At 39.0% G+C, this 23749-nt stretch overlaps 1 protein-coding gene across 1 annotated transcript in view; it reads left to right on the top strand.

Moving 5' to 3' along the window:
• ZFAND3 (zinc finger AN1-type containing 3) overlaps window positions 1-23749 on the top strand; it is a 293288-nt gene that overhangs the window by 239387 nt on the left and 30152 nt on the right. The window contains exon 4 of the mRNA XM_036768795.1: window positions 571-738. Within this exon, the coding sequence (XP_036624690.1) occupies window positions 571-738 (168 nt within the window). The remainder of the gene's footprint in view (window positions 1-570; window positions 739-23749) is intronic.

Below are 23749 nucleotides of genomic sequence, written 5' to 3'. Positions count from 1 at the left end.
GTGCTATCATCACTGAAAAAATATTTCTGTCTCATAGGCTCCAAGCAAGGCACTGTGCTGGGGCTTTGAAGTGTATAGGGGTGTGTAAGATGTGGTCCCCTGCCTTCAAGACTAAAAAATTTTATATAGGAAAAGAGAGTACTTAATAAGTAGATCTTGGGAGCCAAATAAGTAGGTAACATACAGCAAATGCTGAAGGCATTGTGATAGAATGGGGTGGGGGTGGGGGTGGGGATTGGTCAGTCTTTGCTAGGAGCTTTCAGATTTCCAAGTTTCATAGAGACCTGACAAAATACTAACAAATTTTGTTTCAATTTTTTAACCTTGAAACTCTAAGTCCCCCCCGCCCCAAAGGCCTAGAGATACATGTTTAAGGTTGTGTGAGGTTGAATGGTGAAATTAGGTAAAATCAGAATCTTATGCATCTTTTATAACCTTGACACCTAGTAATCCTGCCTACTGAATTCTGAATACAGCCTGGGATAGAACCTGAACAGTGCCTTAATTTTCTCACCTGCCCGCCTCACTGGCCAGGGGTTAACATCCTCTCCACATCTGTGTTCTAAGCAGATTCACAGTCTGAGAGTGAGGCTTCCCCAGTAAAGCGGCCAAGGCTACTGGACAGCAACGACCGACCTGAGGAAGCTGGCCGTTCTAAACAAAAGAGTCGGCGCCGCTGCTTCCAGTGCCAGACGAAACTTGAGCTGGTCCAGCAAGAACTGGGATCATGTCGCTGTGGTGAGTGTCCTCCTCCTTCGGTGTATGGTGAGAGCCAAGGTTTTCTTGAGGGTGAGCCCCTTGAGACTAAACAAACACAGACCCTGGAGGAGAAATGTTACAAAAAAGTAAGAGCCAAGGCGTCATCCTTGCTCTGAAGTACAAGCCTACCAAACGCAGTCCTGTCTAGAGATTGGGGGCACTGTTCAGTTTTCCGAGCGTGTTTCTCACAGCTCTCCGGGTGCAGGTGCACTGGAGGACCACCCAGTTTGGCCTGTAAGAACTCAGATTAGTAGATTGTTTTCTCCTTCATCAAAGCCCTGACCATTCTACATAGAATAGGCAGACTTTTTCTAATAGGAATTTTTCCTTTGTTGATTTCTTATTGGTTTGTCATTATGAATACCAACCTAGTCTCACACTCACCATAGCTCCCAAATTGACTGTACCTTGAATGATGTCTCAGACTGTCAAATCCACATTTTTTTTTAAAAAGCTATACAAACAGAGCCAAAGCCTGATAGAAACTAAACTAGGCCTAAAAAAAAAGACCACACTAGAGATCATGGAAGACTCTTAATAAAAATGAAAAACGTGACTTGGAGCATTTATAGTTTTATTCTTCAGACAGCCACTGCTGTACATGCCTTTTTAGGTTGTACCGTTGCAGTGACCATCACCAAAGTGTGGGTGATGGCAGATGTATCTGTTCAGCAGTTAATTAAATTTTAGTGGACTGGCTAGTTTTCTCATTTATTTGCAAGACTGCTTTAGAGGTGTTTGGGGTTTTGTGCTTTGTTTTAAAAATTCAGTGTTGTCTTCCTCAACTTAAAGAATACAAGTGACTTTAAATTTATGGTACTTAACTACTGATAATGCTCTCAACTTTTCCCTATTCCCCACACTACCAGATTTTCTTCCTACTGCCAGTATGAAGAAAATTGAGTATGAGTTCTCTCAGTTAGAAACCAAAACAATTAAGTGAATGCTATCATCTTTCCATATATAACAAATTAAATGAACATGTATTAAGGCTAGGTTACTTAATTTAAACAAACAATTTCTCCCCCAAACTACTTTTTTTTAAAAGATATATATTGTTTATTTTATTTTTAGTTTACAACACTCAGTTCCACAAGTTTTTGAGTTCCAAATTTTCCCCCCCACCCCTCGCCAAGACAGCATGTGATCTGATATAGGTTCTGCATGTACCTTCATGTTAAACTTACCAAACTATTTTCAAAGAAAAGTTTGATTAGAAATATTAGTATCTTTGGGCAGCTATGTGGCACAGTGAGTAGAACACTCAGGATGACCTGAGTTCAAATCCAACCTCAGACACTTGACACACATCCTAGCTCTGTGACCTTGGGTAAGTCACTTAACCCCAATTGCCTTCCCTTCTCCCTTCCAAAAAAAAACAAAACAAAACAGAAGTATTAGTATCTTTCACGCATACTTCGGAATTTCTCGCCCAACTCCTCAGAAATATTTTTAAAATATTATTTTGTTTTGCGATGTGCATGCCTGTGTGTACTCTAGTGTATAATGCCAACTCCTTATCATACTGCAAGAAAATGTATAAGAAACTTTATGCCTATTCATAGTACAAAACTTAGATTCATCCCTCCTCTCCCTCTGGCCACATATATCATGTCGCATAAGGGCAAAAATCTGCTAGTTACAGAATTTTAGGCCAGCATATTTCTCAGGGTCTGGTTTTATTTCCTGCTTTTGAAACATCTGCCTTCCGGCCAGAGCTACAGTAGATCAGGCTGTTCCAGCTCTGGCTATTAAAAGCCTCAGACCCATTCTGTGAGAAAATCAGCTTTATACTTTTCCTTTTCCCTCTTCATGAGAAACATAGTGGTGGTAGCAGCTGTAAGGGTGACTCATTTGCTGGCCTTCAACAGAAAGCACCTCCCAGTGTAAACTTCCAAAGAGTTAAATTATGGTGATAGTTCAACTTACAACATTGCTTTAAAATACAAAAATACTAAGTGACTAGATTGTTACGGCTTATAATGTCTATTCAAGAGATTGCCAGGCATTGCTAATGATTGGGCAGGTAAAATTAGTTTTTGGGTTGTTAGCAATGGGGGCAGCTATTCTGACTGAATCCTGTGTCTTCAAAAGAAACCTTCACTTCTTTGGTCAGGTAAGATTGAAAGAGAATAGACCCAGGCTTGTCATAGAGACTTATCAAAGGAGGGAAAACACCAGTTCCCACTGCATTGCCTGTCATGCTTCTATCCACCATCCTGAACAAGGCTCTCCAGCTGTAGCTTTGTACAAAATTCTCATTCTAAGAAAATAAATCAGTCAACTACAGGCTTGTACCCATGGAGCTATATAAAGAGAATCCAAAGTTACAAAGCCCCTACCTTCAAGGAATTGTACATGCCAAGTGAAGAGCAACACAAGCCAAGGGGATCTGAAGTGTGGTCAGAGGGTAGCTCTGGTCTGTGTGCTAGGTTCAAGTCTCACCACTGACACAAACTGGACTTGTGACCATAGGCAAGTTACCTCATGTGCACCCAGTCAAGTCTATAAGACTGGATGTAGCTGAGGTACCAGCCTAAATTGGTTAAGGGGATTTCCTCACCAGAAGTTCCCTATACCAGTGAAATCCCAGGTCTAGTCTCCATCCCAGGGGAAGGGGAGGGACTGGCACTTGATAACTATTTAGGCTGTTTTTAAATTTTTTTAATTAAATATTATTTTCAAATGATCTGCCTTCTCTCCCTATAATCTCTACCTCCTCTACCCCACATTGGGAAAACAAGAAAAACCAAGCCCCTTAACTATTAGTTTTACAATTGAATCCCTATAAATGGGAAAGTAGCCAGGATAAGAGAATTAAAGAATAGGTTACATGGTCCAGGAGCAGAGGTTACCCAGCGACAGGATCTTACAGCTGCCAGTGCATTCCCTCTCCCCACACATATGTGCATGCATGTGTATAAATTTTGTCCCTCCCTGACCTTAGGACTGTTATACTCTTTGTCTTTTTGTTTCGAGTGTTTAGTGCAGTGCCCAGAATGTGATAAGCAGTTAATAAATGTTTGCTAATTAATCAGTCCTAGATATATATATCCATATGCATCATAACGATAGATATACATACATATACAATTATAGATATTGTAAGGGTCCTTAGAGAGAGATAGTCCAACCCCTCATGGGATTGATGAGGAAATAGGCCCAGAGAAGTTAAGCAGCAATGGCATAGCAAGCACTGTAGAACACTACCTTATTTTCTAGCTTGAATCCTATGTAATACACTTTGTATACACTTATGCTGTAGCATCATTTATTCAGGTTTGGATGTTTGCTCTTGGTATCAGGGATCTGGGATGCTTTATGTCTCCCCAGTGAAGCCCTAAGGGTCTCATGGCAGTGTTTCCAAAGACTTGGTCCCTGAATCTGTGCTTTAGTTTTCACAAAGGAGGCTCCTTAAGCAGCCTGACTATCTCTCCAAGACACCTACATTACAGTCATTCCTTGTGTCGTCACTTCACCTGTTGCAGCTCTTTTGAAGGCGATCTCCAGCTTGTTCTGCCCATTGCTTTAGCAGCGTGTTCCTTGAGCTCCCATATTAGATACAGAATTTTTCTTTACCTCATGTGCCTGTATTCCCATCTCAAGAATAACCGAATCCTTAATGTTACACAGGATTTGCTATAGCGGATCAAGCAAGGTGGTCCATCAAGTGCACTATCTTGCCTCTGGCAGACAAGAATTCACATTTCAGCACCAAGTGTTCGGGCAGTGCTATAGCTACATTTCCCAGTTAACCTGGTAGTTTCATAAAACCACCTGTAGAAAGTACCTAGAATACATACTAGATGATATTGTGGCCTTTCAGGTGTGGCTCCTTTGGCTGTCTCTGTTACATTCTTATGTGGCTCATCACACTTGGGAGTCTTGAATTCCTAGAGTTACCACATGGAGATGTTTTAAAAGTCAATATTCTCCAGAGATCCAAATGGGCTGTTTGTGAAGGACAGAAATAAAAACTTTTTGGCTGTTGTTTGGGGAGCTTGACTTTTCCACCAGAAGCTGGTAGGCCTAGGGCAAAGCAAAGTCTCTAGGTATGAGGTTGCCTAGGGAAAGTTCAAAACATAAATTGGACCACCACCAGCATTGTATTTTTGTTGTTGTTTAGTTGCTTTCAGTTGTGTCCAACATTTCATGACCCCCTTTGGGGTTTTCTTGGCAAAGATACTGGAGTCGTTTGCCATTTCCATCTCCAGCTCATTTCGCAGATGAGGAAACTGAAGCAAAAAGGGTTTAAGTGATTTCCCCAAGATCATACACCTAGCAAGTGTCTGAAGCTAGATTTGAACTTAAGAAGATGGAGTCTTCCTCACTCTAGGCCCAGCTATCCATTGTGTCACCTTGCTCCTCTATAGTTTTACTTTCTCTAAAAATCTCCAACTCAGTATAGTGTTATTTGACTTTTCTTAAGAGAAGACAGTAACCTCAGGGAAAACACTGGACAGTCTTGGGCAAATATTTAACTCTTGGGATTATTTCTAAGGAGTACTATCATTGTGAAACCCAATTTGTTGATTGTGTTGGTGTTACAGAGCTTCACTTAGCTGTCCTGGGAAGTTTGGGGCAGGGGGGTGGGGGGCGCAGTGGGGAACACAGCAATTTACTACTGAAAGAGGAAACTCAAGAAGTTGGTTTAAATTCAAACAAAACATTTTTCCAACATAGAAAATCTTTTTTTATGCATTCACAATCTATTTCTTCCAATCCCTTTCCACTCTCTACAGGTTATTAACTGCTGACAAGAAATTCACATCTCATAAATAATGCTTAAGAGCCATTGCTATATAAATTGAATGTGTTATGAATTGTGATGGGCCTTTTTGTAGCGTTCTATGCCTCGAGCAGAAAGAACAGAGGATGTCATTTTCATTAATTTCTAATGAGGTGCCAATTAAAGGCAGGGAAAATGCTCCAAAGGGAAGAGTGGCTCAAGCTCCCCTGAATCCTCCGCCCTAGGGCTGTCATCCAAACACACTGCCAGTCAGGCCTTCTCTAAAAATTCCATTAAATTACAGTCTCATCGAGAGCGCACACAGACACATTCAGCTTCCCTTTGATCTTCAAAAGAGCAATTTGTAAGATGAGTTCTCAGCCTTCTCACACAGGGAACTGGAAGAGGTGGTAGGAATTGTTAATTGCAGAGACACTCTACAGGCTTCAAGGAGTAGGTGAAATTTTAAGAGAAATTCTCATTGTCTGCCTCTCTCTAACTAGGTAACCTTTAAATCAACAATACCAAAGTAACACCCATTTCCTATGAAATCACTCCAGCTGCCAATTAGACAAAGTATGTGGTGAGGCTAAGGTGTGATCTCCGATCTTGCATAAAATCTCCAAATTTGCCTTCTCAATCTGGAAAAGAAAAAGAAAAATGTGCTTATTTATTTTATTTTCCACTCAGAAAGCAATTCAAACAGCACAAGAACACTCTATAACGTGTTCTGTTACGGTTTAGCCCCTGTCACCAGAGTTTCTTGTGATTCTGTTGTGCTGCTGAGCCATGGGCCTTTTAATTCTGCAAAGGAATTGGGGTCACTAGGGGTAGGTTCTGCAGACAGATCTTGGCTGGCATGATAGCAGGACTTTTTAAATATACTGCTTTTCTAAGCCACACAATTTTAAACCACCAACATGGGGGAGAGAACAACATAAATTATTACTTTTTTTTATTGGACAGTGACTTAAAAGATGTGCTTCTCTCTTTCCTTTTAGGATTAGAAGTCTTTTACTAATCTCCTGAGCAATCCAACTTCTTTTCATGTTTTTAGAATAAATTTTGCAGTCACAACAGGAGCCTGGATAATGACTTTAGCTCATACCTTTGGAGTCACAAGTCTTCCTGGGCCTCAGTGGTCCCTTCTGACTATCCTAGGTGACAACTGGGGAAAAGGATACATTGGTTCCTGATTCAAGGCCTGCACACTGATCATAACTATCACTATTCCTAAGATTCGAGGGAGTGAATGGCAGCATCCCAGGGCAAAGTGAAAACCTCACTTGTTGCCACAGCCTACCTTTGTACTAACAAGAAAGCTTGGCTCCCAAGCAAACCATACTTGCTTATTCTATCAGTTTGCAACATGTTCACTTAACCACAAACTTGTAGTAGGATGATTTGATTTGGACCCAGAAATCTATTGATGATGGATTGGTTTGAGTGGGTTATGAAAATTTTACAGCCTAACCCCTAACTCTAAAGGGAAATAGAATTTAAAAAAAAACCCTCTTCAAAGAGCCCTGTTGTGTGCAAGGCCCTCTACAGGGTCCCCTTTTTGCCTTTTGTTACAATATCTCTTATTTACATTGTTTTTCACAGTAATTTTTTAAAAAGCACTTTATTTTTAAAAATCCTGTGAGGGAGGTTGTTACTCCAGTAAAAATTGACATGCAGAGAGGTACATATGTTGACTATCTTAATTTGACTGCTCAGGTAGAACTCTTATAAGTGGAGCTCTCATACTCTGTTAGATGTTGTTCAGAGCATGACTACATACAACAGGTACCACCCCCATGGGGCTGGGGAGGTCCATTGATTTGCAAAGAGTTACGGAGAGAAGTTTTTTCCAGTACTTGCTAGAAAGAGAGTAGTTAGAATGTTTATCTTCAGTGGAAATGATGGTTGCTTTTGGAAAAACAGAAAAGGGAGGAAATGGAGGTGTCCCTGACCTTCCCTACAAAGCCCTCCAAAGAGTTATATGCAGTGTGATTTGAAACGTGGGGAAAAGTTCTTTGGGCTTTCAGCTACCACTTGGCCATCTTTCTCACTATACTCTTAAACTAAATTGGAGATTCTCTCCATTCTTAGTTTAATCTTTGCAAAATTTTAACCCAATACCAAATAGATTTGAGCCCTTCACTACCTACACACAAGTGGCACCCCACACTGACCAGAACAGTGAAACTTTGTTCTGAAGGCCTTTCACATTACCCATTGTCCAAAGCTATAACTCTGAGGAAACTCCCTTTCCAAAATGCGTATCATGGAAAGAGTACCATAGTGAATTGGGTTTAAGGCTTGGTTTTTGAGAAAGAAATCTAGCCAGTAAACCCAAAGTTAAGGAAGCAGCCTTCAGCCTGAAATGGACCTCCTTTTGGGCAGAGCAGAGAGAAGGAGAGGCTACTCACAGGTTGTGTTTGTCCTTCATTTTCGAAGAGGACCATGACATCAGGGAAATGATGACATGACTTGCAATTGACTTGGATTTGAGTGAGGGAGGGCTGTGCAAGGTCACCAGCCTCACTTTCTGCTCCAGAGCTATCTGGGTCCAGGCAGGAACCTTCAGGGTCTTCTTCCCCTCTCAGTTTGATTTTTTTTTTTTGAGTTTTGATTAAAGGGACCATCCTTGATTAACTTCTTAAAGAGGCCTATTCACTGAATGGGCATTACCTCATTCAAAGTGAGAACCTAAAAAGGCCAGGGTCTCCCAGTGCATCTTGGGCCATCTTCAGTCGTCCTGGCGAATATCAGGCCAATGGACCCAGGTAGGTCTGAAGGAAAAAGTGAGGCTGGTGACCTTGCACAGCCCTCCCTCACTCAAATCACAGTTCACTGCAAGTCATGTCATCATTTCCCTGATGTCATGGTCCTCTTTGAAAACAAAGGACAATATGTATTAGAGAAAGCGAAAATAGTAGAAGCTAAGCCAAGAATGTGGGAGGCCACTTGGTATTATGAAAAGAGCTCTAGACTTAATTAAAGGCCCTGGGTTTGAATCCACACTGACATTGTATGGCCATGGGCAGGTCACATAACCACATTATGTGGCATCATTTCTTCATCTGGAAAATAGAAATCAAACTTGCACAAGATACAACACAGCTAAAAGGAAAACTCTTTGTAACCTTTAAGCGCTATAACCCTGTGAGTTTATCATCATCACCATCACTAAATAGCGAGACTGTCCATAACCTTGGGTTGCCCAGGAATTTTTATTGAAAATACCATATTTTACTCAGTGTTATTTTTCTTCCACTTAGAAGCTGTCTTATCATAAATAAGGTAGAATAGAATTATTCACAAGAAATGATCATAGTTTTCACTATTCATAAATAGCTGAAACCTGGGGGAACCCAGGATTAACAGATTTCCCCTCTTGCTGTAACAATCAAAGACTTGATGGGAGCAGCTAAGAGTGGCATAGATGGAGGTCCCATACTTTGCCTTTCACTTAGAGCAGATTTCTTCCTGCTTCTTTAATTGCTCTTACAAATGTTTTGGGCAGCTGCAATTTCTGATGGTAACTGTAAGAACCCATAATTATATTCACACACATACCCAAAAAACTTCATTTCTTCCTCAAAAGAGAAGGTAGAGGAAGCTAATACTCAAAGGGGAAAGTATGGTCATCATCTGGAGATTGGAAATCTTGCTGAACAGAACTTTGGAGGGTAACATTATTAGTTGCAAGAGAATTTTTATCTGTACAATTTCTAAACTCCCTCAGTGATGACCCACTTATTGAAAGACAGTACTTGATATTGCCAAATTAAAGGACAACAAAGGAACATGGGCTGGTCCCTTAGAGTTTACTGTGATAAATTAAATTTCCCTTCCCTCATTCCATAAAAACTACACGTTAAATACTTTCCATGAAGTAAAATAAAATCATAGAATGTGATAACTGGAAGGACCTTTAAAGGCCTTAAACTAGATCCATACTCTTCCCCCCCCCCCCCCCCCCCGCCATTTAAAAAAAAAAAAAAGAATTTTTAGTGGTATGTCTTTATATCACCTAATTTTTTCCCCTGTCTGACTTCTGCTCTTTGAGAGCCATCCCTTATATAGTTAAATTTTTATTAATCTATCTCTCCCATTATCTTCCCAATATGAGCAGCTTTTTAAAAGAAAAATAAAGGCTGCAGTACATAGATGCAGAGTCCAGCCAAATAAATTCCCATAATAGCCATGTCTGAAAAAAATATATCTCTTACTGCATTTTAAATTCATTACCTCTCGGACAGGAGGTGAGCTGCATGCTCCATCTCCATTCTTCTGGAGTTCTAAAGTCTTTAAACATTGTTTTTGTGTATAATGTTATCACCATATAATTTGTTCTCCTGTCTCTGCTTGTGTCCCTCTGCATCAGTTCACAGAGGTTTTCCAACTTTACTCTGAAACTGCCCATTTCTCATGGCACAATAATATTTTATTATGAAAGAAACACCTCCTTAGTTTCCAATTTGAAGCTTCCATAAAAAGAGCTACTAATCATTTTCTGTACATAGAGGTCCTTGTTTTCTTTGAGTTCTTTGGGGTTATAGGCCTAGTAGTAGTATCTCAGACGAAGGCTGACTTTGAGGGCATAATTTCAAGTTGCTTTCCAGAGTGGCTGAATGACGCCTCCAACAGCATTTGTTATTTTAATCTGCGGTGAAATGGAATCTGAAAGTTACTTTAGTTTGCATTTCTCTAATTATTACTGATTAAAATAATTTTTTTTGATATGGGGAGAGGGGAGAGGCAATCAGGGTTAAGTGACTTGCCCAGGCTTACACAGCTAATAAGTGTCTGAGGCTGGATTTGAACTCAGGTGGTCCTTAGTCCAGGGCCAGTGCTCTATCCACTGTGCCACCTCACTGCCCCTAGATCATTTTTTCATTTGGTTATTGGCAGCTTGGGTCTTTTTCTGTTCATTTCTTTTGACTATTTATCTGTTGCAACTGCTTCATTTTGCTGATAAGGAAACCGAGGTCCAGCAACTGGGGCACAAAGCCAGTCACCATAAGAATGAGTAACTCAGCAGAGATCTTCTCAGTAACAAGGCTTGGTTGTGCTTCCTGTAGAGGAGAATATACAGCAAGCTTCTGTAGGCTCTGTAGTCTGTGAATGGAGAGGATACTCAGCTTTTGTGGGGGTAACATTCCCAGAAAACAGCACAAAAGTCAAAAACAAGAGTGTTGATATGGTGAATTTATGGGAAATAGGGGATTAGGTTCCCATAACCACCAAAAACTGTAATCTTTCACCAGAGATTACTGAAAATACATTTTTCTGCATCCAATAAGATGTACTTTCCCTAACACCAAAAACCACAAAATTACCCATAAAATGCAAGAGAGAGGAGAGACAACCTCAAAGGGTCAGGGAGAGGTAGGGGCAGTGATGTCAGAAGAACCCTGAGGTAAAAAAGGGAAAAGGGCAATTCTGCCATCCCTAATCACCCTTATCACTCAGTAGTTTTTCTCTGATGAAAAGCACACGTACATGCCTCCTGTTGTTTCCAAGCTGGAAAGTCCCACCTAGGGCAGCTTGGCCTACCGCAACATGGTAGGATGAGGTGTGAGGCACTTGCTTAAGAGCTCCAGAGAGAGGGCCGGAGTGACCACGCTCTCATTTACCCACAAATGTAGCTGTTTTTCTTTCTTCCCCACCCCCCCCCCCCAATTCCTTGCACTTGAGAGGTTACTTTGGCACTTTCTGGAGCAATTCACAAACACTTTTAGAAATACTTTCCTCCTTTTTGTGGATATAAAGTTATGTGTACATACCTCTCTTTTTTTTCCTCTGCTGTTCATAGCTGCAAATGTGCATGGTTGCCAACACAAAAGTGAAAATGAGATTACTAATAAAATCATGCAAATACTTGAAGTCTCAGAAGTTAGATGAGGGAATATTGAAGACTGTTGGTTTTCAAGTATTGCCTAGCATTTTTAAGACTGTATCTAAATACTGAAACTTGGTTTGAAAAAAAGAGTTTAATTTTTCAAAATCTTTTATGTACACCTAGTATTGGAAAGAAGAATTGGTGATGCATTTTACTTTTCAGAATACTTTTTTTCCCCCTCAAGGAAAGGTATTCCAAACTTTCCTTTAAAAAAAATGCAAATAGTTTTGGCTTGGTTAATATTAATTTTATAGAATTACTTCTCTCTCTCTCTCTCCCTCTCTCCCTCCCTCCTCTCCCTCTCTCTCTCTCTCTCCCTCTCCCCTCCTCCTCTTCCCTCTCTCTCTCTCCCTCTCCCTTTCTCCTTCTCCCTCTCTTCCCCCCCACCCCTTAATTCATAGGTATAAGTGATGACTTACTGGGTAAGAAAAGGATATATGCAGAAGTAAAGGTGATACACAAACAAAAGATACCAGCAGTTGTTTTTTTACATAGTGTTGGCAGAAGTTATTGTGTTGCTTTTGGAAGAAAGGGAAGGAATTGATGCTAAACTTGATTTTTAGATTGGATGGGGGAAGGTATGAGTGGGCAGGGAAATTCAAAACCAGAGAAAGAAAACTATAGACCAATTTCCCTAATTAATCTTGGTGCAGTTTTTTAAAAAATGAGACTTGTTAGCAATATATCACAAAGATCATGCATTGTAACCTAGATTTGTACCAAGAATGCAGGACTCATTCAGTGCCAGCAGAAGTGACCGTATTAATAACAAAACCAACAAAATCATGATTCATCATCGATAATTGCAGAAAAAGTTTTTGACAAAATACACAACCCATTTCTATTTAAAAAGAAAACATAAAAAGCATAGGAATAAATGGAGCTTTCCTTAAGAAATGATAGATAGCATCTGTGTAAAAACAAAAGCAAACATCTGTAATGAGAGTAAGCTAGAAGCTTTTTCAGTAAGATCAGAGGTGAAGCAGTGATATCCATTAACACCAAGACGAAGAAAAAAAATTGAATAAGCCTAGGCAAAGAGGAAACAAAACTATCATTTTTTGCAGATAATGTGATGGTTTTTTAGATAACCCAGAGAGTTAACAAAAAGAAAAATTGTGAAAGAATTAACAACCTCAGCAAAGTTACAGAATATAAAATAAACCCATACATATCTACCACATTTCTGCATATTACCCTAAAAATCCAGCAAGAAAAAATAGAGAAATTCCATTTAAAATAACTATTCACAGTATAAAACATTTGGGAGTCTACCCGCCAGAATACACACAGAAAGTATATGAACACAATTACAAAAAAAAACTTCACATAAATAAAGACATCAAAATAACTGGAGAAATGTTGGTTGTCCATGGATGGATAAGCCAAGCCAATATAATTTTTAAATTACAGTAATAATTTACTTAGTGCCATATCACTCAGACCACCAAAGAATTACTTTATAGAGCTGGAAAAATAAAAGTAATTCATCTGGAGGAGCAAAAGGTCAAGAATATCGAGTGCAATTAGTGGAAAAAAAATGAGAAGGAAGCAAGCCTACCAAGACCAGATTTCAGACTAATAATACAACAAAGCTATAATCAGCAAAACAGTTTGGTACTAGATAAGAAAGTGTGGAACAGACTAGATATATAATCTACAGAACCAGTGAGCACAGTACCCTAGTGTTTGATAAACCCAAATATCCCAACTTTTGGGGTAAGAGCACATTCAATAAAAACAGTTGGGGAAACTGCAAAGTAGTCTGGGAGAATATAGATATAGACTAGTATCTTACACCATTTTACCTCATATAAGCTCAAAGTGGGTACATGATTTAGATATAACGGATGACAACATAAGCAAAGTAGTGGAACATGGTAGAAATTATCTGTCAAATTTGTGGGTAGGGGAAGAGTTCATGACAAAACAAGAGAGAAGTTTTCAGGAGGTAAAATAGTTCACATTAATTACATAAAATTAAATAGTTTTGGCACAAACAAAACCAGTGCAGCTAAAATTAGAAGAAAGGAAGAAAACTGGAGGGAGGAGGAAAGCCTATCAATAACCGTATTTAAGAATGTTCTAAATCACTATGAATTAGAAAACTACAAATTAGACAACTCTTGAGTTACCATTTCACACCCATCAGATTGGCTTATTCAGATGACAGAAAAGGAAAATGACTAGAGAGGCTGTGGAAAAACAAGTACACTAATAAACAAGCAATTTGGAAATGTATCCAAGAAAGGTATTAATGGTGCATGCCCCTTTCACCCAACAATACTGCTACTAGCTTAATACCTCAAAGTGATCAAAGAAAGAATAAAGGACTAGTATATTTGAAAATATTTATAGCAGCTCTTTTTATGGTGGCAAAGAATTGGATGTTGAGGGAATACTTAATTGATTGGGGAATGGCTATCTAGTTATGGTGTATATATGAATGTGATAAAATGCCACTGTGCTATAAGAAATGATGAAGGGGAGGGTTTCAAAAAACCTTGGGAAGACTTGTATGAACCGATGCAGAGGTAAGTGAGGCAAAACCAGGAGAACAATTTATACAATAACACTGCAGTATTGTAAAGATAATCAACTTTGAAAGACTTAATCATCCTGATCAATATAGTGACCAACCATAATTCCAAAGGACTCATGATAAAATGCTATCCATCTCCAGATAAAGAAATGATGGACTCAGAGTACAGTTAAAACATCTTCCTTCCTCCCTTCCTTCCTCCCTCCTCCTGAATTTGTTTTGCATGACTACACATTTTCATTATGGGTTATCTTTATCTTGCCTTCTCAATGGGTAGGGGAGGAAGAGAATTCTGAACTGAATGTAAAATAAAATTGAATCCAAAAAGGATTGGTGTGAGGGACTTTTATGGGAAATAAGTGGCGTTGGGCCAACTTTTAGTCAATACAGCAATTGTGACATATACTACTACATCAGAATCAAAACTCACGCTAAGAAGTTTATAAGGCCTTCCACCCTCACCCCCATCCCTCCCCCAAACAATGTATGTGTCGTATTGCTGGTTTCTGTTCTTCACCATAGCCATCTCACTGCTTTAAGGTCCACATTGCTTTCTCTCCTTACCAATTATCTGTGCTGTAAAATACCCTGTCTTCTTCATCCTTTTCAGTTGTTTATTACTTTTACTTTATTACTTGCTCAAGATTAGTTGGGTGGAGGAGAGGTCAATCTGCATTAGTAAGCAGTCAGAATTACAGAACACTTTAAAAGAATTTCGTTTGTTTGAAATGGTATCTTCAACTAATTGCTACCACCGTTTTTTGTGAAGTAGATGTCCCTTTGATTGTTTTAGCCAGGCAATAAACACAACATCAACAATAATTGTGAATATGCCTATGTAATTCTGTATCGCAAAATATAAGAGACTCTCCATATGGTAAGGTAGAAGGGGAAAAACATTTATTCAGACACCAGAGAACCAGATCCCAAAACCAAAAGGTCCAATCCATCATAGCAGCAACCAACTCCCAAAACCAGTTAGCCCACTTTATCATCACAGCAAAGAACTTAAAACACCGTATCACAGCATGGAGCCTGGCCATCCCATAACCTTCCACCCTCTTGCTGGGGCCTTGCCACCAACAATCACTCACAGCACTGCTAGGACTCATTTGCTCTCTATCTCAGTTCTAACTGTTCTCTGAGCATTTCCTGTGGCACACTTTCCTTTTCCTCTCAGCAAGCTCCTCCTACCACTTTTGACTTAGGCTTCCTGTGATATAAGCAGGTCACATGACATTAATGGGTGGGAAAGATCTTCAAATCTAAATTGTCATTACAAGGATTAACTTTAATAAATATAAGTAAGATTGTTTTGTAATTAAATGTTAGTTTTTTTCTTTTGTCATGGACATAGAGATGGTGGGGAAAAAGTATTTTCCTCGAATGCTGTGGTCCAAAGCTGTATGATATAAAACATCATGCAGAGGTGACTAGAAGAGAAAAAAACCACAAGGAAGAGTCTTGTTTGTTTTTTTCCTGGGAGAATGGTGGATGCAGGCAATTGTTATTTCTAGAGCAAAGGGCAAAGGCTCCTAAGCCAAGAAGGAATCTATCTCTAGGGACCAGGCTCAAATTACAGCAACAAGTGGCAGCAACATTGGTGAATTTGAAGTTAGCAGGGTATGCTGTGGGACAAGGTAGAATGGTAGTAGGTTGGAATGATGATAAACATGTGGGATTGGAAGGGAACATTTGTTTATGGAGAAACTGTTCCTGCTACAGGACCAAAGCTTTGGGACTTCTTCCAAGCTTTCCTTATTGGTGTGATGAACCCTTTTCAGTGTCTGAAACTAGACCATTTTGATAAAGGAACAGGGAGATAGAAAATGACATTCATAAGAAACTTTTCCTGATCTCCCTTAAAGTTAATGCTTTACCTTGAGATTATCTCCAGTTTATTTTGTATACATCTTGTTTGTACAAAGCTGTTTGCATGTTGTCTTCTGCATTAGACTATCAACTCTTTGAGAGCAGGGACTGCTTTTGCCTTCTTTTGTAGTCCCAGTACTTAGCCCAGTTCTTGGCATATACACAAAGCAAGCATTTAATAAATACTTGTTGATCTGACTTGACTTGACATAGGTGGATTGACTTCTTGGATTTCCAGATTTCTCCTGAGTTGAGGCCTGATGTGTTTTTTTTTTTTTTTGATAAGTCCCAAGACAGAACCAGTTTCATGCATCCTTAATATGTGGGTTTCATTTTGTAGTGCTTGTGATAGGTTTTTGTTTTTGTGAGTCTAAGCTGCTTATACCCCAGCATCTTGTGACAAATGGCAGCATTCTTTGTTATAGAAACTGCTGGTAACCAAGCAGTATTGAGGCTATGGAGCTTTGTAGAATTATATAGGCAGTGTGACATACTGAATAGTAAGCTGCACTTGGATCTGGAAGGCTTGGATGCAAATGCTACCTCAGCCATTTGCTAGCTATATTACCATGGAGATGTTTTCACCTCTCTGAACCCCAATTTCTTTGTCTGTAAAATGGCAGCCCCCGTACCACCCATTTCACAAGGTTATTGTGAGGCTTAGATAAGATAATATATGCAGAGTACTTTCCAAACATTTTATATTTATATACTTCCAGTTGTTGTAGTTGCATCAGTGGGCCAACAACAACAACAAAACTGGTGTGAAATGTTGGATGTAGACTCAACAAAGACTATTCATTTGGTGCCATTGAATAGACTTTGCACAGTACCATGGACTCACTAGCAGGGGTTATATAAAGTACTAGGTAAGGTATTCAGAAAAGAAACAAACAATGTCACTGATTTCTTATGTAAAATTACCTTAGAGCCTCCTCAGGTCCGTTTGGAAAGGAATTAGTCACTAAACCACCTTTCTGATCAGGAGTTAATGAATGAGCCCTTCATATCGAGCCAGTAGAGCACACTATGAAATATATGGAGACACCACTCAGGAATGTAACCACCACCCCTTTGTTCTCTCTTCGTCAGTAACTCAAGACCCAACAGAATCTTGGGCTCAGTAGGGGGGGCAGGCTATTAATCAAATGTCAAAGTCTAAGGAAACCCCCGGAAAAAAAAACAAAACATACACATACACACACACACACATATATTTAGAATGGGATGTATTTACCTGGTCTTTGATATTTGCTTAGGATATACAGTGGATATTAGAGAAGAATGTTGAGGGTTTAATGAAAAAAGAACATACGCAAGAGAAGTCAGAATATAACATGCTTATTGACTGACCTTGAAAATGGAATATCTGGAGTACACAATAATCAAATATTTGCCATCACTGGAGAGTCTTTCTGGTGGCAGAGAAGGGGACAGAAGGATACCTGTGAGAAGTTATCAGCCAAGCCAAATGGAAGTGATACTGGTGTGTAGTCACTTCTCACATGGCAGGGATATTTGAGACTAAAGGTCAAAGCTATAGCCATTTTAGGAATAGTACCAAAAGAATGCAGCAAAAAGGGCAGAGTGTAGCATTTTGCTAAAATTGTGGACCAGATGGGCAACATTGTAAACTGAGTGCTGTTGATAGGAACATCTGGTATTGGTCCTTCAAGAGTTAGCATGTCCAGACCTAGCAACCATTGCTAGAGTTCTGGCATTCCAAAGGCTGGTTTCAGCTCTGGCTGAAACCTAAAATACTTAAGGAGAGTAACCCAAAAAGATAGGAGGTGCAGCAAGATTGTGAAGGGCTTGAAATGCCCAACAAAGGTGTTTCATATCACATGGATACACATATACTACACAAATGGAGCTTTGAGCAGGGCATTAGCTTGGCATAGTCAGACCTCTTGTTTTAGATCAGGTGTCAGTTTGGCTTCGGCATGGAGGATGTATTGGAGAGGTGAGAGTCTGCTGACATGGAAGCCAAGTGACTATTAGAGTAGTCCAGGCAAGAGGATAAGGTCTTTGTGAGTGGAGAGAAGTGAACAGATGCAAGAAATGTTGTAGAGGTAGAATTGACAAGACTTGACAGCTTGATTGGATGCAGATGGAGGTGAGGTTGAGAGAAGACAACTAACTGATGTGAATCTGCATGACTAGATTGATGGTGAAGACAGGAAAAGAGTTTTGAAGGAGGAAATGATGAGTTCAGTTTGGACATGTAGAGTATGAAATGTCTCTGGGACATGTAGCTAGAAATGTAGGCAATTTGTGACTTTGGCTATGTGTATACACACACATTTCAGAGCTAGCTGCATAGAAGTAATAACTGAACCCATGAAGGCTAATGATGTCGCTGAGAGAAGAGAGCACAGGATAGAGCCAGAACTTCTGACCTTTTTGAGCTTGTTAAGGAAAATTATTTTCTTAAATTCCTGGGGACACTATGGATCACCTGAAGGAACTGTTGTGAGTTAATATCATCATCAAAGAATTTGGAAATTTGTGTGCCTCATCCATAGTAGTAATGTGGAAAAATGCCTAGAAGATTAGGATTTGGGTGGAATTTTTGACATTTAACGAGAGAACTAACTAAAAGTTTATCACCTTAGTGATACTATAAATATAAGATTACCTTGTCTGTTGGCTGGATAGTTAGTGATTCTCACTTTGGAAGCTGCCCATGTCCATCAGCTCTCTGTGACATGGAAAGATAAGGAAAAAATGCCCTTCACCTAACCAGTTAGATCTTACCAATTTTAAGGCATATCCTCAAGTATTTCTTAGGCAACTGTCTATTTTCAGAGCTTCATTGAAAAGGCAGTTTGTTAATATGAGCAACTAAAAGATGATGGTTTAATCTGTATTTTGGGAAAGCATTGGAAGGGCCCATCTAGAAACTGCAAGTCAGAAGCTGTTAAATGACAAGTCCTGGCTTTGTAATGCTTCTGTCAGAACTATGGGTCTTATGGAAGGATACTTGCAGACCCTGAGAAGATACAAGAGTTTCTTACTGTATATATCCAAAGATTTATCAGGACCTGAAAATGTTTCTGAAGTCTCATAGCTATTTTTGGAGATTTGTAAAAGACCACTATAGTGTCAAAACCTCTCAGTGATCTCATTCATAAACAGTCGAAAAGGACATGGATTCCACTCCCACCTTCATCCCATGGTTTAGATAGACATCACTGGCTTTTGCTGATCCAAGCAAGTCCTTTGTACAAAACTAAATGGCTTGTGATCAATTTTGTATAAGGAGAACAGTGGCCATCAGAAGCTTATTGCATTTGCCTGTAGAGGACTTAATGACAGTAAGATGTATTATCCCATCAACATGTTTAAAAAAAAAAAAAAACTTGGCCTTGTAGTAGCCTGTCCCTAAGTTTGGAGACTGCATGGAGTCTAGTTCAAAGTATAGAGAGACAATAATCTGCTGACCTTTGTCCAAACAAGGACTAATTTGAATGCCACCAGACAACACAGATAGCTAGCAACTTTGGCCAATTATTGGTTCAGTTTGCAAAGAAAACTGATAGATACTGGTGCCCTAACCGGTTGGTTTTTGTGACCAAAGCTTTGGTGACCTCCATTGGGTTTAAAGTTGGGAACTGAGATAATCTGAGATAATCAATCAACAAAGTCATAAACTCAAGAAAGCATGAATTCAGCTAGAGACTATGACTTCAGCAAAAGTAATGTAATTTTGAACCTGCCCAAAATGAGTTACAGGAATAAGCGTCTATAAACAACAAAGTTGACCAAAAAGAGATGTGCCTTCAAGGAATCAAGCTCACCTCTCCTGAGTAAGGAGGAAAGAAAGGGGCTAAAATTGAAATTTTGTAATGGAACAGTTATAACCAACCCTACATAAAGTACATAAAAAAAGAATTACTGTAGCCTAAACTTCTCTGTCTGTGGGCTAACAGAATATGCCATAATGATTTTCCATGTGTGCCAGGAAAAAACTGTTACTATCAAGGGTACCAGTATCCTACCAGTCATCCATGCTTGTAACTTAGGTATATCATCCTTGATCCTCTTCCTTCTCACCACCACCACCGATATCTAATCAGTTGTCAAGTCCTTTCATTTCTATCTTCCAAACATCTTTTGTATATGCTGTCTTCTCTCCTCTGACACTACAACCACCCTGGTGCAGGTCTTTATCACCTCACACGTGGACTATTCCAATAGCCTCCTCTTTGGTCTCCCTGCCTCAGTTCTCTCCCCACTCCAGTACATCCTCCAATTACCTTTCAAATTTATCTTTCTATAGTACATGTCTAAAAACTTGGTGCTTGATGAATACTAGTTGACTGACTGACTCATTGGCTCAAGATGACAGCAGATATACACAAGAATTATAAAATTCATGTCCAGTGTGTTCAACTAAAAACAACTTAGGATGCTTAGCAGAGAGAATATGCAGCGCTAAGCCCGTCTTTGGACTTGATATGAACTGACTTCTTATATCCAAAAGAGGATCAGAAGAACATGAAAGTAACATCCTAGTGGTAATAGTGGTAATTTGCCTTCCATATCCAGCAGTATTCCCAGGAAGGCTCTTGGACTCTTGGACCTTCCCTTGAACTTTCTGTTTAAAATTATTTTTGGTTGATGGATTTTTTCCATCAGTCATTTCCTATTATCTGTCTTCCTTTCCCTTCAATAAACTCTCCTTTGAAATGAAAAAGTAACTGCCCAACAAAGCAACATCATCGATGGCCTGTCTACACAATATTCCATACCATAATCTCCCATCTCTTTGCTGAGAAAGTGGATATATCGTTCGTCCTGTTCTCTGGAATTAAAATTGTACAATACAGCAGTCTGAAACCATCTACCCTTTTAATTATTGCCTTCATGTACATGACTAAAGTCATTGTGCATGATTTTTATTTTCTTCTGTATCACTCAAAGAGTTACAAAATTTGAGAGTTGAAAGGAACCTCATCAACCATCTAGTCCAACCCTTACTAAAAAGAAATCTCCACTGTTGTAAAATGCCCCACCAGTGGTCATCTAGGTTCTGCTCAGAGACCTCCAGGGAGGATCCCAGTACTTCTCAGAGCACTACATTCTACTTTTAGACAGCTCTAATTTTTAGGAAGATTTTCCTCACATCAAGTCTTAATTTCCCTCTTTGCAACTTCCACTGATTGCCCCCAGCTGAACATAGTATTCCAATGGGATGGGACAGAAATCAGCAATAATGCTGTATGTTCTGTAGTAATTTCTTATGATACAATAATATTCCATTATATTCTTACATCACAGTTTGCTCAGCTATTTCCCAATTAATGGACACTACCACAAAGTGTTGCCATGAATATTTTGGCATATATTGAACCTTTGTTTCTGTCATTCACCTCCTTGGGACATAAGCACAGCACAGATTGCCAGGTCACAAGGTACAAACAATTTAGTACCTTTTCTCTCATCATTCCAGGTTGTTACATAGCCTCACCAGCAGTATGTTAGTGTGCCTGACTTCCCACAACTCTTCGACATTGACTTTTCCTGCTTTTTATCATCTTTGCCAATTTTACAGTGGAAGGGGAAGGGAATAAGTACTTAGGTAGTACCTACTATGTGCCAGACACTGTGCTAAGGGCTTTGCCACGTGTCTCATTTGATTTTCACAGCAGCCTTAATCAAGATAAGCACTGTTGTTATCCCCATATTAGACCTGAAGAAACTTAGACAAGTTAAGTGACTTACCAGGGGTCAATAGCTAGTAAACATTTGAGGTTGGATTTGAACTTGGATCTTCCCTGACTCTAGGTCTAGTGCTCTCTCCACTTCACCACAGCTCCCTGTAGGCTTTTTCTTCTTTTTAGCATCCTTGCTAGTTTGCTGGGTATGAAGTGGAACCTCAGAGTTGTTTTAATTTTCGTAAATAAAAAATAAATTACTATGTTTACATAATGATTGGAAACCTTGTTTTCTTGTAGGCGAACTATCTTGAAATCCTTAGAAATAAGCCATGTTCCAAAATTTGAGTGAAGAAAAGACCAAAAGTCATATAAAGATTTTTATTACTAATAAGTCTCTTGATATTGACCCTGTTCTGTCTTCATTTGACACGAGCTATGCTTGCAAATGTTTACTCTTAGATCCTATAAGAAGTTTTTTCTTAGCAAGACCCAGTTTTGAGATTCTACAATTACCCCGCACAATCTTGTTGACACTGTGAATTGGCTTACCAAGCTCTTTCTTCAGAGCTAATATGTAGGTAAATTATATCCAACTTAAATTGTCACAGATTCCAAATTAGAAGGGGCTAAATTTCAGTTTTGTAGTAATTCTATATGACAGTGTCAGTTAACATTTGTTTATTGTTTCTTTAAGTGCATTTAATTTTTGCCTTTTTGTTTATCTCAGACTATAAATTCTCTAAAGACAAACACACTTTGATTTTGTTCTTTTTCTTCTATGGCTTCCTGCAGCACTTAAATATAGTGTTTTAACACTGAAGCACACTCAGGGTTAACTGCTGGGAGAGAAGTTTAAGTTTAGAGAAATCGATTAAAGTGAAAAATGGATGGATAACTTATTTTACTACAGCAACTTCTAAAAACTTTATTAATTGTTTGGCTTTGGCAAGAGAGGAATGGCCACAGGACTAAAGTAATGCACCTTCTTCAAGAGTCAGAAGACCAGAGAGGGTAGGAGGTATAAACACGTTGGTGGTTCATAGAATTTCTGGAAGGCAGGAAGGAAGGTCTCTGTAGGAAACCTTATCATTATTTATTCATTTTTACATTACTTTATCTGCCTTGCATTTCCATTGCTGTAGAAGAAATGGAGTAAGACAGGCTATCAGATATGGTAGCATTTCTTGCTTGATTTAATTAAAATTATTGGATATGCTTATGTCTTTAATTAAATCTTCAACTTTGGGGAGGGGATAAAGCTTTTGTTTAGAGCATGAATACTGAAACAGACTTCTTGGAAATCAAGGAACTTTGGAGTCTTAGATACATTTTGGCCTTTATTATGGGGCCTTTAAATTACCCACTTTATAAAAAGCTGTACTCTTAGAATAATAAAACCTTTGAAGTAGAAATGATCTCAGAGGTGATCTAGTTCAACCTCCTGTCTAATATAAGACTTTCCTACTGTATTTCTGAGAGGTATTCATCTAGCCTCTTTGAATTACCTCTAAGTGACAGGGAGCTCACTAAATACTGAGGGAAACCTATTCCATTATTTGAAAATACTAGTTGTTGGGAATTTTTTCTGCTACTTGTGATTATTTTGATGTGGGTGTGTGATGTCCTCCACTTGTTGTGGAGGTGAGTGGGTCTGCCTTATGTATTCTCTTTCCCTCTAATTTCTGTTCACTAGTCCTAATTCTCCCTTCTGGAAACAACCAGGATGAACCTATTTCCTCTTACACATAATTGAATATAGCAGTCATGTCTTAGCTTTTACTACCTGCACACCTAAGTTTTTATCCAAGCTAAATATTTCTACTTTGTCCAGCCATTCTTTACATTTCGGTTTTATGTCTTTTCACCATCTTGTTTTCTCTCCCAGGAAAAGTCCCATGTTTTCAACATACCTCCTAAAATAAGCATCTAGGTATAGTCTGACAAGCATAGGGAGAGGAAAAACTAGTCTACATTAGCTTTTTTGGAACTCAGGTGACATTGTTTTTTCACTGAATTTACAGTCAACTAAAACTCTTAGGTCTATTATCTTTCTTTCTCCTTTTTCTTTTTATTATGAGTTTGACCGACCAAGCAGGATCATTTTCAGATACAAAGAACAACAGCCCAAAAAAAAGGAATTATATACAAATTTGTGAATATATATCTTACTTGTATCTAAGTATATAATACATTTAGCACTGTAATTCCAATACCATCCTGCTTGTTGCTCTTTCTGAACTTTTTTCTTTTCTCTTTTCTGTATTTTCAAACCATTTATTGATGGTCTTTTT

This window comes from Trichosurus vulpecula, chromosome 7 (assembly GCF_011100635.1).
Source record: "Trichosurus vulpecula isolate mTriVul1 chromosome 7, mTriVul1.pri, whole genome shotgun sequence".
In the NCBI taxonomy this organism is placed as follows: Eukaryota; Metazoa; Chordata; class Mammalia; order Diprotodontia; family Phalangeridae; genus Trichosurus; species Trichosurus vulpecula.
Note: the sequence above shows the minus strand (reverse complement) of the source record. Positions and strands in the feature narration are given on the sequence as shown.